Here is a 16,949-nt window from a genome sequence, read left to right as displayed (position 1 = left end):
TACTGTGTGAGCATGGTCAATAACAAGTTACCTACTCAGCTCACATACAATATATTAGTAATTCATGGCTCTGTCTCTTGCTCAATAGTAGCCTATTTGGAATCTGTACAAGCCTCCCTCGAAGCCAACCCATAACTTTCCGTTCTTAATGCAGATGCTTGTTACGTCACCGATTCCAGTCAACTTGGGGTGTTCTATTTCGTGTTTCTTTGTGCCTGTAGAAGGACATACATGTAAGTCAGCATGTAAGTCAGCCAGTCTATGCTTATCTACACTGGTTTGGACTGCGTACAATTCATTCTCGGTGGCTACTGTGTAGCACTCACAGGTGGCTACACATAGATAGCCACGGAGATGTACTCCCTACCTTTGTCATCGAAGATGCAAATGTTTTGTTGGCATTCAGACCACACCCACACAACTTCATATTCATCTATAGTCACACCCCATGGAGCCTCCACTTCTGCTGACCAAAGGACCTCCTTTTTTTCACCGTTTAGTCCGAACACACAGTTTTTCTCGTAGTTGGTCACTAAAATAATGTCTGGGAGTGGATGGCTGGCCAGGCGGTTTCCAGCGCCTTCTGTGATTTCATAGAGTCGTGTACCATAGGTTGAATAGACATGAAGTTTTTTGTCAAGTCCGGCTAAATACAATTTTTCATTGTTGACCGTTAGATCAGAGGAGTTCACGTCAGTCATCCAATGACGAGCTTGGGCAAATTGCTGATCATACACAACAATTCTATCCCCTGCGCCATTCAAATTCATGGCAACATAAAGATGCCCGTTGTAGCTGTAGAGTCCAGCAACGCGCCCATGAATGGGCACTGTCCCCGCAGATTTAGTGCTCGAACAATTATACAGATTGACATCCGAAAATGTTGCGGCGAGCACAGCATTCGCTTCTGGTGTCAGTGCCAAGTGCTCTACTGTGCTTGTTTGCATTGAATCAAACGTTCCCAAGTTGAATTTTTTACTTCTATGACACTCATCTACAACAGAAAAAGTTAAAGTTATTGGATAAATGTCCATATAAAAACTCGTGTGTTTATAGCATCTTTATTGATAATAAAAGGCATACTTTTTTTATTAATAGCCTCTTGTAACTATAGCAGCAGGTCAGCTGATATTCTGAAGGAACACAAGTAGTCTACTAGGGGTGCGTGACCATACATACAGAAGTCACGTGTGACCATACATACAAAAGTCACGTGTGACCATACATACAGAAGTCACGTGTGACCATACATACACAAGTCATGTGTGACCATACATACAAAAGTCACGTGTGACCATACATACAGAAGTCACATGTGACCATACATACAGAAGTCACATGTAACTGCAACTATCGTGTACGCATAGCGTACAGTGCTATGTAATCATCTTGTGTTTCCTGACACGGTGTGTTGTGTGTATAAGAATTAAGCTGTTATGATTAATATTCCACAGTAATAATGTATAGTTTTCAATATAACCAAGCATAGTGACCCGTGTAACGTATGATAAATGCATCATATGCCACACTAAATCATAGTAGATGTCATGAAGTACTTTCAAAGCTGATAATAATAATGATAATAGAAGTCGCTATTTATCATATGCAGCAATAGCAGTCGCTACTTATCATATGCAGCTATAAAAGTCACTACTTATCATATGCAGCAATAGCAGTCGCTATTTATCATATGCTGCAATAGCAGTCGCTATTTATCATATGCAGCAATAGCAGTCGCTATTTATCATATGCAGCAATAGAAGTCGCTCTCATGATCAATATAGAGACGAATGTAATATCGTAAAAAGAGCAAGAAATTTGGGGTTCATGAAACGTTGACGATTTCCGTAATCCGCAGTCGATATATATGTAGTGTGTATTACACACAATCTTGTTCCCACAAATGAGATAATTGCCGCTCATAGAGGCTCTAGCTTATGAGAATTTGAGCTTTCATTTGAACAATTTAGATGAAGAAAGAAGTTAGGACATTTACTAAATTCTTGGCTCTCATGTGACCTGTTGTGTCTGCTATCCAGGGTTCAAACTAGAAAAAGATTTAAATTCCTCGAACAAAACACCACCAGTATTCTTTATGAGTCTCACCCTCAAACACACGAGATAGATCTATGGGAGGTGCTTCAAACTCTCAGAGTAATACCGCCTTAGTACATTGCACAGCTTATAGTCAGTTGTGATTATAGTCAGCAAGTGCGCCGCCACTGTGTTTTTTTGCCAAGACAACCTTTACTTGATGATTCTATTTTTGAGTTAGAGAGTATTTTAATTCAACCTGCGAATATGTAACTCATCATAGTAATCAATTGCATCATGTTTTTAACATCCGATCAGAAAATTAGAAACTTCTTATTAGAAATCGTTCTATCAATATCTATCTGTCGGTAATTAAATGTTTTTACTAGTTAATCATATAAGATTCAAAATTATAAGAAACACCAAAAAAATTTTTTTTTTTTAAATTGAAATAGTTGCTTACAATAAATACTTCGATCTAATAGCCAAGTAAACAAAGTTTTGATCAAAATATATATTAAATTGTAAATAATAATGTTTTGGTTACCTCTGTTGAGAATAATTTTGTTCGCTGTGTATTTTTATCAAATGCAGCTTATTTTAACATGGCAAGAAAGCAAACCATTGCTGGAGTCAGAATGTATAATTTACCAGGGAACATTTATTTTTTACAAAACACAGCTGACTTAGCTTCCTATCATCAGTTGTAAATTGATATGAGAATGTTGCAAACCACTTTGTAGAAAGTAGTGGGCCAGTCATAGTAATTGATAGTAAGTGATAGTAATCGATAGTGTGCTTCTCACTGCATAGAAGAGGAGAGCTTGAGGTGATGACAAGTATTAAATGATAAAATTGCTAACTTTCAAAAGAACAAATTTCTGGTGTGCATCAGGTAACTCACCAGCAATATCTATCTACATGTACATATATATAAAAATAGGTGTCTGCCCAGTTATGGTGATAAAGTTTTAGTAACAAAAACCCATTTCACAGGCTTTGATCTCCGAACCACCAGTTCTAGAGGTGTCATGCTTATCCATTAAACCACAGCGTTCAACTGAGCATAGCTATCAATAATAGTGAGAATATTCATTACATTAGTAAAAATACACATAACGACGGTGCGTCACACGTAACAATTAGCAGTTGCCTTCACAATGTGAGCGCGTGGCGTTGCCCGGGTAATAGAAACAGCTTATAAACAGTTGCAGATGATGTGGTGTAAAGCTAATGTAATAGGTAATGTAATGGGTATAAGTTGTCTTTTACTACACGCGCAAAGCAAGGCATTCAGCTAGTTCATTTATAAATCATAAATTATTCTAGTATGAACAGACTGTTACATCATGGTCTCATTTGCCCAATTTGTTGCAGGGAGACATTTGTACTTGTTATATATATGTATATATATATATTTATTATTTATATATATTTATAACTTTCTATTTAGCTTATTTCTGAAGTTTTTCCATCACCAACTTTGTTAGTTGGCTATCATGGTTACACATTTAGAGATTCAATTTAGTAATAGCTAAATTAAGTCTGTTTTGATAAGGTTACAATAAAATATGATTTAGTAATGATACAATTAATATGAACTGAAAAAAACAAAATAAAAATTCTGAATATGTTGAATCAATAGTAACAATTTGTGCATAAAAGTGTGTGTATAAAAAAGGTTACTGTTCAAGCAGAAGCTATCCATCAAAACTTTGAATATGATGATACTAGTACCTCTTGATAGTGGTACAAATGTAAAAATGAGATATTGGACTGTCTTTGTCTAGTACTTTGTCTGACTGAACGGAGAGAGAATGAAGAGGCTATTCCTACTCGAGATAATACAATTGTCTGCGAAAAGTATTAGCTTTTATCGATTTAGCAGTCAAAACTTACAAAAAATCGGAAATAAAAATGTAACGGCACATTTGAACTTGAAATGGCCTTTTTAAAAATTACAAATTAAAAAAATAGGTAATAGTACTAAAAAATTAGATTTTAAACAATATGAATAAACAACAAATGCAAAAGGTAATATTAGTTAATAATCAAAAGTGCACATTTAGCGTGTGTATAAAATATACGATATACGGTATATGGCAAGAGCGAAAGAATGCCAAGGACTGTATAGCTCAAAAAGGAAAGCCAAAAATTGTGGCTTCCCCAAAAAGGAAAGCCACAATAGAAGCTCTAGAATCTGCCAAACAGCAGCTAGTAGCACTCTCGGCACGACTGAAGTGGTACACCAAAGAGCGGGATAACAAGAGAATGAACAAAACTGTTCATCAATAATCCATCCAAAGTGTATTCTCAATTCAAAGGTGAACTGCGGAGGCCAATGTCAGATTCTCCCCGATCCAGCACCTCAAAGTTCTGGAAGGACATCTGGGAGAAAGAAACTACTCATAACACCACTGCAAATTGGCTGAAGAGGCTTAAAGAGAGCCACCAACACACTGTGGCTCAGCAAGGACTCACCATCAGTGAAGTGGACATCAAGTGCAGAATGCAGCGTATGAAGAACTGAGTAGCACCTGGCCATGACATGATTCAAGCCTTCTAGTTGAAAAAATTTACATCACTTCACACTAGAATGGCTAAGCAGATGGAATGCCTAATAGGAGAAGGCGACCATCCGGAATGGCTGACCAAAGGACGAACTGTACTTCTGATAAAAGATCAAAAGCAGGGGCCGATTCCCAAGAACTATCGACCAATAACGTGCTTGCCCACCACCAGGAAACTGCTCTCAGGAATAGTTGCAGACAAACTGGAAGAGCACATGAGTCACTATATGACCAGTGCTAAAAAAGGAATTGGGCACAACACTCGAGGAGCCAAACATCAGTTACTGGTGGATCGGACGGTCTGTCAAGACAGCAGGAGAAGGCATACCAATCTTGCCATGGCTTGGATCGACTACAAAAAGGCCTATGACTCAATTCCCCATAGTTGGATACTTGAGTGCCTCAGCATGTACAATGTTCACTCTGCTCTTGTGGCGTTCATCAAGATGTCAATGACCAAATGGAAGACGGAACTGGAGGCTAATGGCAAAAAACTAGCGAGTGTAAAAATTAAGCGAGGCATCTATCAAGGTGACTCCTTATCACCGCTGCTCTTCTGCATATGCCTAAACCCTCTAAGCAATATGCTGGAGAAGACTCACTATGGGTACCAGTTTAAGAGTGGCACCAAGATAAACCACCTCTTCTACATAGATGACATCAAGCTGTACGCTAACAAAGAAAGGGACATTGATTCGCTAATACACCTTACTCAGGTATACAGCAAGGACATCGGAATGACTTTCGGTATTGAGAAATGTGGAAGGCTAATTCTTAAGAAAAACCATTCTATGCTCACAGATGGCCTAAGAATGCCAAATGGTACCATCAAAGATATAGAAGAAGGGTACAAGTACTTGGGGATTATGCAAAGCAACATCAACCACGAAGCCGAGGTACATCACAAAGCCATTACTGAATACAAGAAACGCCTTCAGCAGGTCCTACGGAGCCAGCTCAGTGCCAAGAACCAAGTAATGGCAATAAATACCTACGCACTGCCAGTAATAAGATATCTAGCAGGAATAATAAAGTGGACTGAGGAAGCCATCAAGGAAACAGATATAGCAACTTGTAAACTGCTGACCATGCATGGAGCACTTCACCCAAAATCTGATACTACTAGATTGTATCTCGATAGGAAAGATGGCGGTAGGGGACTCAAAAGTGTATAGCAGACAGTAAAGGAGGAAGAGCAAAGCATCAAAGCCTATGCAGCCTCGATGGCCACTTAAGATAAGTTGCTAGCTGAATTTCAATCGGCTGCTCTTACAATGGACCTTCGCCCTGATGATGAGGAAATTGACTGGCACACGAAACCTCTTCATGGTGCTTACCACCGACAAATGTCTAAGGTTGGCGATCTTCACCAGACATATATGTGGTTGAACAAAGGAAACCTAATGGCCAATACAGAGTCGCTAATCATGGCAGCCCAGGAGCAAGTGCTCCCAACAAGGCAACTCCAAACAAAAATCTATCACACTAGAGACGATCCTAGATGCAGACTGTGCAAAGATGCACCTGAGACCATCCAACACATCATCAGTGGATGTAAGCAGCTAGTGGGAAATGCATACACTGAGCGGCATAACCATGTCGCAGGTGTTATGTATAGAAGTCTATGTGACGAGTATGGCCTTAATAAACCACAACACTGGTGAGAAACTCCTGGTTAGGTCAATGAAAATGACCGCGCTAAGATCCTCTGGGACTTCTACATCCAAACTGACAAGCATGTCCTGGCAAACCAACCAGATATAGTGGTGGTGGACAAGGAGAACAAGAGAGCTACTATAATAGATATAGCAGTACCCAATGACTACAATATAGACAGCAAAGAAAAAGAAAAGGTAGAGAAATATCTCCCTCTTGGAGAAGAGATTGAAAAATGCTGGGATGTAAGAACAACTGTAATCCCAGTAGTCATTGGGGCACTGGGCGCAATAACACCGGCGCATAAAATGTGGTTTGCTCAAATACCAACAGCAATCAACTCAGGTGAGTTGCAAAAAAGTGCTTTACTGGGAACAGCTAAGATCTTGGGGTGAGTGCTCAAACTCCCAGGTCTCTGGTAGGAGAACCGAGTTAGAGCAGAAACTACTACCACCCATACGGGTTAACCGGCGTGAGGAATCAATTTTTATATATACATGTCTAGTATATATATATATATACATGTCTAGTATATATATATATATACATGTCTAATATATATATATGTATATATATATATACATGTCTAGTATATATATATGTATATATATATACATGTCTAGTATATATATATACATGTTTAGTATATATATATATATATATATATATATATATAGACAAACTTTGAGATTTATATAGATATATATAGTATATATATAGACAAACTTTGAGATTTATATAGATATATATAACTTAAACACCTAATTTTATGTTCTGTATGTACAGGTATGTATTTTATGTTCTGTATGTACAGGTAGGTATTTTGAATTCTGTATGTACAGGTATGTATTTTATGTACATATGTACATGTAAGTATTTCAAGTTCTTTATGTACTGGTAGATATTATAAACTATGTATGTACAGGTAGCTACCCACATAGTAAGGCCATATGATAACACATTTTGTGTTGTATTTATATCAATATGCTTAATTGCAACACATTTATAAAATGTCCGTAAAAGGGTTTAACGATTGATTTTTTTAGTTATTAATTCAAAAAATCTTTTGTCAATAGATTTAGAAGTAAATAACTTTTACTAATTTGCAGTTTCATCAGTTTTTTCATTTTTTTGTGTCTTTTAGTAGTAAAGGGAAATATGTCAGCAAATTATTGTTTGTATAATTGAATGCAATCTAGTCTATACCATTTTAAATAATTAAATTAAAAAAGATAAATTTGCGATATAACAATGCAATAAATTTTCAATGCTTACAAATAAAGTATACTGGCTCTAATATATGTAACTCAATCACCTGTTATTGTAAGCTCATCAATGAGCCTGATGAAACCAACATCTGAGAGATCTTTCACCTGCGTGCTGAAATGCTCCGTTACAGAAAAGGTTCTGTGCAACTCGCTATTCATCTCTTCAAGCCTCTGTAGCTCTTTATTGAGAGTTTGCACAGTTTCTCTGGCACATTCAGAAACTGTGGAAAGTGGGGCATCGGCCAACTTGTGCCCAACAGCTTTTATATTCAGTGACAGTGCCCTGATCTGCAAGATAGCAATTACTCCGAATCATTGAGAGATACTGTCATTAATGAGCTGTATATACCTACAGTTCAACTTGTTAGTTTGTATCAATGGCTACCTCTTGATCAAGGTTTATACTTCTGTTTTTCTTGCCAGCCTTCCACATTTCGTAGCGTTGCTTGTGTTGCGCTAAATATTCCTCAAAGTCTTCTGTATCGTGTTTCTTTCCAGCGCTGCATTCTCCTCGGCTACACCTAAATAGTAATCACACAGCTACAGCAAGCTGATATGACATGTTTAACTTAGGCAGTTTTCACGGCCAAGTTTGTGAAATGGCCCACTTCATTAATGTTATACGACCAGAGAGTTATCCTCTCAAGTGCCTAAAGCGCTAACATGTGTGCAGGCAATCACAGGCTTACCTGTAACAGATGAGCTGTTTGCATATTCTACAGTAGAGTTCGTACATTCGAGAGCATTTATCTTGCTCACAACGTTCACTCTTGGCATCTGCAACACATTGATACCTTTGGAGACAAAACTCACTCAAAATGAATAATCTAACTTTCTCTGCGTTTCCCCTAATTTCTGTGGCGCCCCCACCCAATTATTTTATTGTTATGTGGTCTTCCCCACCCTCTTCCTCTTTTGTTATGGGGCCTTCCCCAGCCTATTCCTTTCTTGTGATGTGGCCCTCCCCACCCTCTTCTTCTCTTATTATGTGGCCCTCCCTTACCCTATTCTTCTCTTGTCATGTGACCATCCCCTCCAACTTATTTCTCTCACTCTTCCTAGGACCTCTTTCCTCAACCTTATCTTTCCCTCCATCTCTCTCACTTTCTATTCCTCTCCATCTCTCAATCTCTCTCTCTCTTTTGTTTTCAGTGACCCCTTTTTCTCCACATTAGCTATCTTTCCTTCTCTTTATGTGGCCACTTCTCGTAATCCATCGTTCCCTCTCTTAGTAGACATTTTCGTAACACTCATGCCATGAGAAAAGATTTGCCTGGTTATTTCTTATTCAAAATGTTTTTGGTAAGTTTTTGCAGTTTTCTATTTGTTGGAGCTACTTGTTTATTGCTTAACCAAACGTTGCTAAAGCAACAGACTCCAGCGTTACTCTAATTAGCCATAATTACTTACCGTGTGAGAGTGCTCTTGTCAATTTTTCAATCTCTTCCTCCTGCGTAGGTCGCTTCTGTTTTGCCGTCGGTGATGGTGGGGTTGGTAAAGGTCGGTTTGCGTAGGGACGCATGTTTCGACTCATTTTTAACCGCAAACGCAGTTCACTTCCTTCTTGCTATTTGTTCTCATAACTAGCCTTAGCGAGCTGAGTGCGCATGTGACTTGCTCAAGCAAGCTTTCTTTTATGAATTCGCCTATTGCAGTTGAGTACACAAAACTATTCGATAACTTCTTGTCTTATCAAACCTGATCAAAGACAAACACCCTTTCACTGCATTCGCCCAAAAGGAAATCGTATCAATAGAAATGCCTTTTCCTTGAGTATACCTACAGCTTTTAGTGCTTGTATACTCACTATGGTAGTTCATCAACTCACTACTTCAATATACCTACAGCTGTTAGTGCTTGCATATACACTATGGTAGTTCATCAACTCACTACTTCAATATACCTACAGCTGTTAGTGCTTGTATACTCACTATGGTAGTTCATCTACTCACTACTTCAGTATACCTACAGCTGTTAGTGCTTGCATATACACTATGGTAGTTCATCAACTCACTACTTCAATATACCTACAGCTGTTAGTGCTTGTATACACACTATGGTAGTTCATCAACTCACTACTTCAGTATACCTACAGCTGTTAGTGCTTGTATACACACTATGGTAGTTCATCAACTCACCACTTCAGTATACCTACAGCTGTTAGTGCTTGTATACACACTATGGTAGTTCATCAACTCACTACTTCAGTATACCTACAGCTGTTAGTGCTTGTATACACACTATGGTAGTTCATCAACTCACTACTTCAGTATACCTACAGCTGTTAGTGCTTGTATATACACTATGGTAGTTCATCAACTCACTACTTCAGTATACCTACAGCTGTTAGTGCTTGTATACTCACTATGGTAGTTCATCAACTCACTACTTCAGTATACCTACAGCTGTTAGTGCTTGTATATACACTATGGTAGTTCATCAACTCACTACTTCAGTATACCTACAGCTGTTAGTGCTTGTATATACACTATGTTAGTTCATCAACTCACTACTTCAATATACCTACAGCTGTTAGTGCTTGTATATACACTATGTTAGTTCATCAACTCACTACTTCAGTATACCTACAGCTGTTAGTGCTTGTATACACACTATGGTAGTTCATCAACTCACTACTTCAGTATACCTACAGCTGTTAGTGCTTGTATATACACTATGGTAGTTCATCAACTCACCACTTCAGTATACCTACAGCTGTTAGTGCTTGTATACACACTATGGTAGTTCATCAACTCACTACTTCAGTATACCTACAGCTGTTAATGCTTGTATACACACTATGGTAGTTCATCAACTCACTACTTCAATATACCTACAGCTGTTAGTGCTTGTATATACACTATGGTAGTTCATCAACTCACTACTTCAGTATACCTACAGCTGTTAGTGCTTGTATACACACTATGGTAGTTCATCAACTCACTACTTCAATATACCTACAGCTGTTAGTGCTTGTATACACACTATGGTAGTTCATCAACTCACTACTTCAGTATACCTACAGCTGTTAGTGCTTGTATACTCACTATGGTAGTTCATCAACTCACCACTTCAGTATACCTACAGCTGTTAGTGCTTGTATATACACTATGGTAGTTCATCAACTCACCACTTCAGTATACCTACAGCTGTTAGTGCTTGTATACACACTATGGTAGTTCATCAACTCACCACTTCAGTATACCTACAGCTGTTAGTGCTTGTATACACACTATGGTAGTTCATCAACTCACTACTTCAGTATACCTACAGCTGTTAGTGCTTGTATACTCACTATGGTAGTTCATCAACTCACTACTTCAGTATACCTACAGCTGTTAGTGCTTGTATACACACTATGGTAGTTCATCAACTCACTACTTCAGTATACCTACAGCTGTTAGTGCTTGTATACACACTATGGTAGTTCATCAACTCACTACTTCAGTATACCTACAGCTGTTAGTGCTTGTATACTCACTATGGTAGTTCACCAACTCACTACTTCAGTATACCTACAGCTGTTAGTGCTTGTATATACACTATGTTAGTTCATCAACTCACTACTTCAATATACCTACAGCTGTTAGTGCTTGTATACACACTATGGTAGTTCATCAACTCACTACTTCAGTATACCTACAGCTGTTAGTGCTTGTATACTCACTATGGTAGTTCATCAACTCACTACTTCAGTATACCTACAGCTGTTAGTGCTTGTATATACACTATGGTAGTTCATCAACTCACCACTTCAGTATACCTACAGCTGTTAGTGCTTGTATACACACTATGGTAGTTCATCAACTCACTACTTCAGTATACCTACAGCTGTTAGTGCTTGTATACTCACTATGGTAGTTCATCAACTCACTACTTCAGTATACCTACAGCTGTTAGTGCTTGTATACACACTATGGTAGTTCATCAACTCACTACTTCAGTATACCTACAGCTGTTAGTGCTTGTATATACACTATGGTAGTTCATCAACTCACTACTTCAGTATACCTACAGCTGTTAGTGCTTGTATACTCACTATGGTAGTTCATCAACTCACCACTTCAGTATACCTACAGCTGTTAGTGCTTGTATACTCACTATGGTAGTTCACCAACTCACTACTTCAGTATACCTACAGCTGTTAGTGCTTGTATACACACTATGGTAGTTCATCAACTCACTACTTCAGTATACCTACAGCTGTTAGTGCTTGTATACACACTATGGTAGTTCATCAACTCACTACTTCAGTATACCTACAGCTGTTAGTGCTTGTATACACACTATGGTAGTTCATCAACTCACTACTTCAGTATACCTACAGCTGTTAGTGCTTGTATACACACTATGGTAGTTCATCAACTCACTACTTCAGTATACCTACAGCTGTTAGTGCTTGTATACTCACTATGGTAGTTCATCAACTCACTACTTCAGTATACCTACAGCTGTTAGTGCTTGTATACTCACTATGGTAGTTCATCAACTCACTACTTCAGTATACCTACAGCTGTTAGTGCTTGTATACACACTATGGTAGTTCATCAACTCACTACTTCAGTATACCTACAGCTGTTAGTGCTTGTATACACACTATGGTAGTTCATCAACTCACTACTTCAGTATACCTACAGCTGTTAGTGCTTGTATACACACTATGGTAGTTCATCAACTCACTACTTCAGTATACCTACAGCTGTTAGTGCTTGTATACTCACTATGGTAGTTCACCAACTCACTACTTCAGTATACCTACAGCTGTTAGTGCTTGTATACACACTATGGTAGTTCATCAACTCACTACTTCAGTATACCTACAGCTGTTAGTGCTTGTATACACACTATGGTAGTTCATCAACTCACTACTTCAGTATACCTACAGCTGTTAGTGCTTGTATACACACTATGGTAGTTCATCAACTCACTACTTCAGTATACCTACAGCTGTTAGTGCTTGTATACACACTATGGTAGTTCATCAACTCACTACTTCAGTATACCTACAGCTGTTAGTGCTTGTATACTCACTATGGTAGTTCATCAACTCACTACTTCAGTATACCTACAGCTGTTAGTGCTTGTATACACACTATGGTAGTTCACCAACTCACTACTTCAGTATACCTACAGCTGTTAGTGCTTGTATACACACTATGGTAGTTCATCAACTCACTACTTCAGTATACCTACAGCTGTTAGTGCTTGTATACACACTATGGTAGTTCATCAACTCACTACTTCAGTATATCTACAGCTGTTAGTGCTTGTATATACACTATGGTAGTTCATCAACTCACTACTTCAGTATACCTACAGCTGTTAGTGCTTGTATACACACTATGGTAGTTCATCAACTCACTACTTCAGTATACCTACAGCTGTTAGTGCTTGTATACTCACTATGGTAGTTCACCAACTCACTACTTCAGTATACCTACAGCTGTTAGTGCTTGTATACACACTATGGTAGTTCATCAACTCACTACTTCAGTATACCTACAGCTGTTAATGCTTGTATACACACTATGGTAGTTCATCAACTCACTACTTCAGTATACCTACAGCTGTTAGTGCTTGTATACACACTATGGTAGTTCATCAACTCACTACTTCAATATACCTACAGCTGTTAGTGCTTGTATACACACTATGGTAGTTCATCAACTCACTACTTCAGTATATCTACAGCTGTTAGTGCTTGTATACACACTATGGTAGTTCATCAACTCACTACTTCAATATACCTACAGCTGTTAGTGCTTGTATACACACTATGGTAGTTCATCAACTCACTACTTCAGTATATCTACAGCTGTTAGTGCTTGTATACACACTATGGTAGTTCATCAACTCACTACTTCAGTATATCTACAGCTGTTAGTGCTTGTATATACACTATGGTAGTTCATCAACTCACTACTTCAGTATACCTACAGCTGTTAGTGCTTGTATACACACTATGGTAGTTCATCAACTCACTACTTCAATATACCTACAGCTGTTAGTGCTTGTATACACACTATGGTAGTTCATCAACTCACTACTTCAGTATACCTACAGCTGTTAGTGCTTGTATACACACTATGGTAGTTCATCAACTCACTACTTCAGTATATCTACAGCTGTTAGTGCTTGTATATACACTATGGTAGTTCATCAACTCACTACTTCAGTATACCTACAGCTGTTAGTGCTTGTATACACACTATGGTAGTTCATCAACTCACTACTTCAATATACCTACAGCTGTTAGTGCTTGTATACACACTATGGTAGTTCATCAACTCACTACTTCAGTATATCTACAGCTGTTAGTGCTTGTATATACACTATGGTAGTTCATCAACTCACTACTTCAGTATACCTACAGCTGTTAGTGCTTGTATACACACTATGGTAGTTCATCAACTCACTACTTCAGTATATCTACAGCTGTTAGTGCTTGTATATACACTATGGTAGTTCATCAACTCACTACTTCAGTATACCTACAGCTGTTAGTGCTTGTATACACACTATGGTAGTTCATCAACTCACTACTTCAGTATACCTACAGCTGTTAGTGCTTGTATACACACTATGGTAGTTCATCAACTCACCACTTCAGTATACCTACAGCTGTTAATGCTTGTATACACACTATGGTAGTTCATCAACTCACTACTTCAGTATACCTACAGCTGTTAGTGCTTGTATACTCACTATGGTAGTTCATCAACTCACTACTTCAGTATACCTACAGCTGTTAGTGCTTGTATACACACTATGGTAGTTCATCAACTCACTACTTCAGTATACCTACAGCTGTTAGTGCTTGTATACACACTATGGTAGTTCATCAACTCACTACTTCAGTATACCTACAGCTGTTAGTGCTTGTATACACACTATGGTAGTTCATCAACTCACTACTTCAGTATACCTACAGCTGTTAGTGCTTGTATACACACTATGGTAGTTCATCAACTCACTACTTCAGTATACCTACAGCTGTTAGTGCTTGTATACTCACTATGGTAGTTCATCAACTCACTACTTCAGTATACCTACAGCTGTTAGTGCTTGTATACACACTATGGTAGTTCATCAACTCACTACTTCAGTATACCTACAGCTGTTAGTGCTTGTATACACACTATGGTAGTTCATCAACTCACTACTTCAGTATACCTACAGCTGTTAGTGCTTATATACTCACTATGGTAGTTCATCAACTCACTACTTCAGTATACCTACAGCTGTTAGTGCTTGTATACACACTATGGTAGTTCATCAACTCACTACTTCAGCCATCGAAAATGTTCTTGATGATTTTTTACTGGAATAATTTACAAGTCAGACTCCTTGCTTACTGCACGCTATACTTGTATTGCTAGACAAACAGCTCCTGGTCAAAACAAACTGAAATGACACATTCTTAAAGCATACCTAGAACATAACATATATAAGCATCGCTTTCACAAATGATTTTTTCAAATGACATCATTTCACTACTGCTAGAGTAGAGATTACGAAGCACCTACCAGTGGTAAAGTATAAAATCCCATAGCACATACTACTGACTAGGATACAGAGTTTATACTCCTACTACTGACTACGATACAGAGTCTATACTACTACTATTGACTAGGATACAGAGTTTATACTCCTACTACTGACTAGTGTACAGAGTTTATACTGCTACTACTGACTAGTGTACAGGGTTTATACTGCTACTACTGACTAGTATACAGAGTTTATACTACTACTACTGACTAGTGTACAGAGTATATATTCCTACTACTGACTAGTGTACAGAGTTTATACTCCTACTACTGACTAGTGTAAAGAGTTTATACTACTACTACTGACTAGTGTACAGAGTTTATACTCCTACTACTGACTATTGTACAGAGTTTACACTCCTACTACTGACTAGTGTACAGAGTATTTACTCCTACTACTGACTAGTGTACAGAGTTTATACTACTACTACTGACTAGTATACAGAGCTTATACTACTACTACAGACTAGTGTACAGAGTTTATACTCCTACTACGGACTAGTGTACAGAGTATATATACCCCTCCTACTGACTAGGGTACAGAGTTTATACTACTACTACTGACTAAGATACAGAGTTTATACTCCTACTACTGACTATTGTACAGAGTTTATATTCTTACTACTGATCAGTGTACAGAGTATATTCTCCTACTACTCACTATTGTACAGAGTATATACTCCTACTACTGACTAGTGTGCAGAGTATACACTCCTACTACTGACTAGTATACAGAGTATATACTCCTACTACTGACTAAGATACAGAGTTTATACTACTACTACAGACTAGTGTACAGAGTATATACTCCTACTACTGACTATTGTACAGAGTATATACTCCTACTACTGACTAGTGTGCAGAGTTTATACTGCTACTACTGATTAGTGTACAGAGTATATACTCCTACTACTGACTAGTGTGCAGAGTATATACTCATACTATTGACATATTGTAAGTTGCTATAAATTTGTCTGTAATAAAACTTGTTAGTAAATAATGTAGTTGAATGGTCCACATATTCAGCTTTTTCTTGTGGTTCATTATGACCAATACATTGTAAGTATTTGGAAGATCAAAATTGTCACACAATTATGTTAATAAAAGCACTTTAAATGCCAAAAACTTATGATGCATAGAGCTCGCTTCTCTCAGGGTACGGGGTATGCACCTCTCTTACTAGTGAACCTCTAAACGAGTGAATCTCTGACTATACTACTAATATGTATACAGCTAGCCTTTCTTAGGGTACAGGAACAAGTGAACCTCTGACTATACTACTAATATGTATACAGCTAGCCTCTCTTAGGGTACATGAACGAGTGAACCTCTGACTATACTACTAATATGTATACAACTAGCCTCTCTTAGGGTACATGAACGAGTGAACCTCTGACTATACTAATAATATGTATACAGCTAGCCTCTCTTAGGGTACATGAACGAGTGAACCTCTGACTATACTACTAATATGTATACAGCTAGCCTCTCTTATGGTACATGAACGAGTGAACCTCTGACTATACTACTAATATGTATACAGCTAGCCTCTCTTAGGGTACAGGAACGAGTGAACCTCTGACTATACTACTAATATGTATACAGCTAGCCTCTCTTAGGGTACATGAACGAGTGAACCTCTGACTATACTACTAATATGTATACAACTAGCCTCTCTTAGGGTACATGAACGAGTGAACCTCTGACTATGCTACTAATATGTATACAGCTAGCCTCTCTTAGGGTACAGGAACGAGTGAACCTCTGACTATACTACTAATATGTATACAGCTAGCCTCTCTTAGGGTACATGAACGAGTGAACCTCTGACTATACTACTAATATGTATACAGCTAACCTCTCTTAGGGTACAT

General features: G+C 38.0%; 1 protein-coding gene across 1 annotated transcript; it reads right to left on the bottom strand.

Moving 5' to 3' along the window:
* Positions 1 to 81: 81 nt before the first annotated feature.
* Positions 82 to 8,341, bottom strand: LOC137406040 (uncharacterized). Its single transcript, XM_068092559.1, has 5 exons — positions 8,218 to 8,341; positions 7,914 to 8,049; positions 7,576 to 7,816; positions 368 to 994; positions 82 to 215 (listed from the first exon to the last, which is right to left on the bottom strand). The coding sequence occupies exons 1-5, from the start codon at positions 8,262 to 8,264 to the stop codon at positions 82 to 84; spliced, it is 1,185 nt and encodes a 394-aa protein (XP_067948660.1). The 5' UTR covers positions 8,265 to 8,341.
* Positions 8,342 to 16,949: the final 8,608 nt, after the last annotated feature.

The sequence above is a fragment of the Watersipora subatra genome, chromosome 10, assembly GCF_963576615.1.
Source record: "Watersipora subatra chromosome 10, tzWatSuba1.1, whole genome shotgun sequence".
Classification (NCBI taxonomy): domain Eukaryota; kingdom Metazoa; phylum Bryozoa; class Gymnolaemata; order Cheilostomatida; family Watersiporidae; genus Watersipora; species Watersipora subatra.
This window is presented reverse-complemented; position numbering and strand designations above follow the sequence as displayed.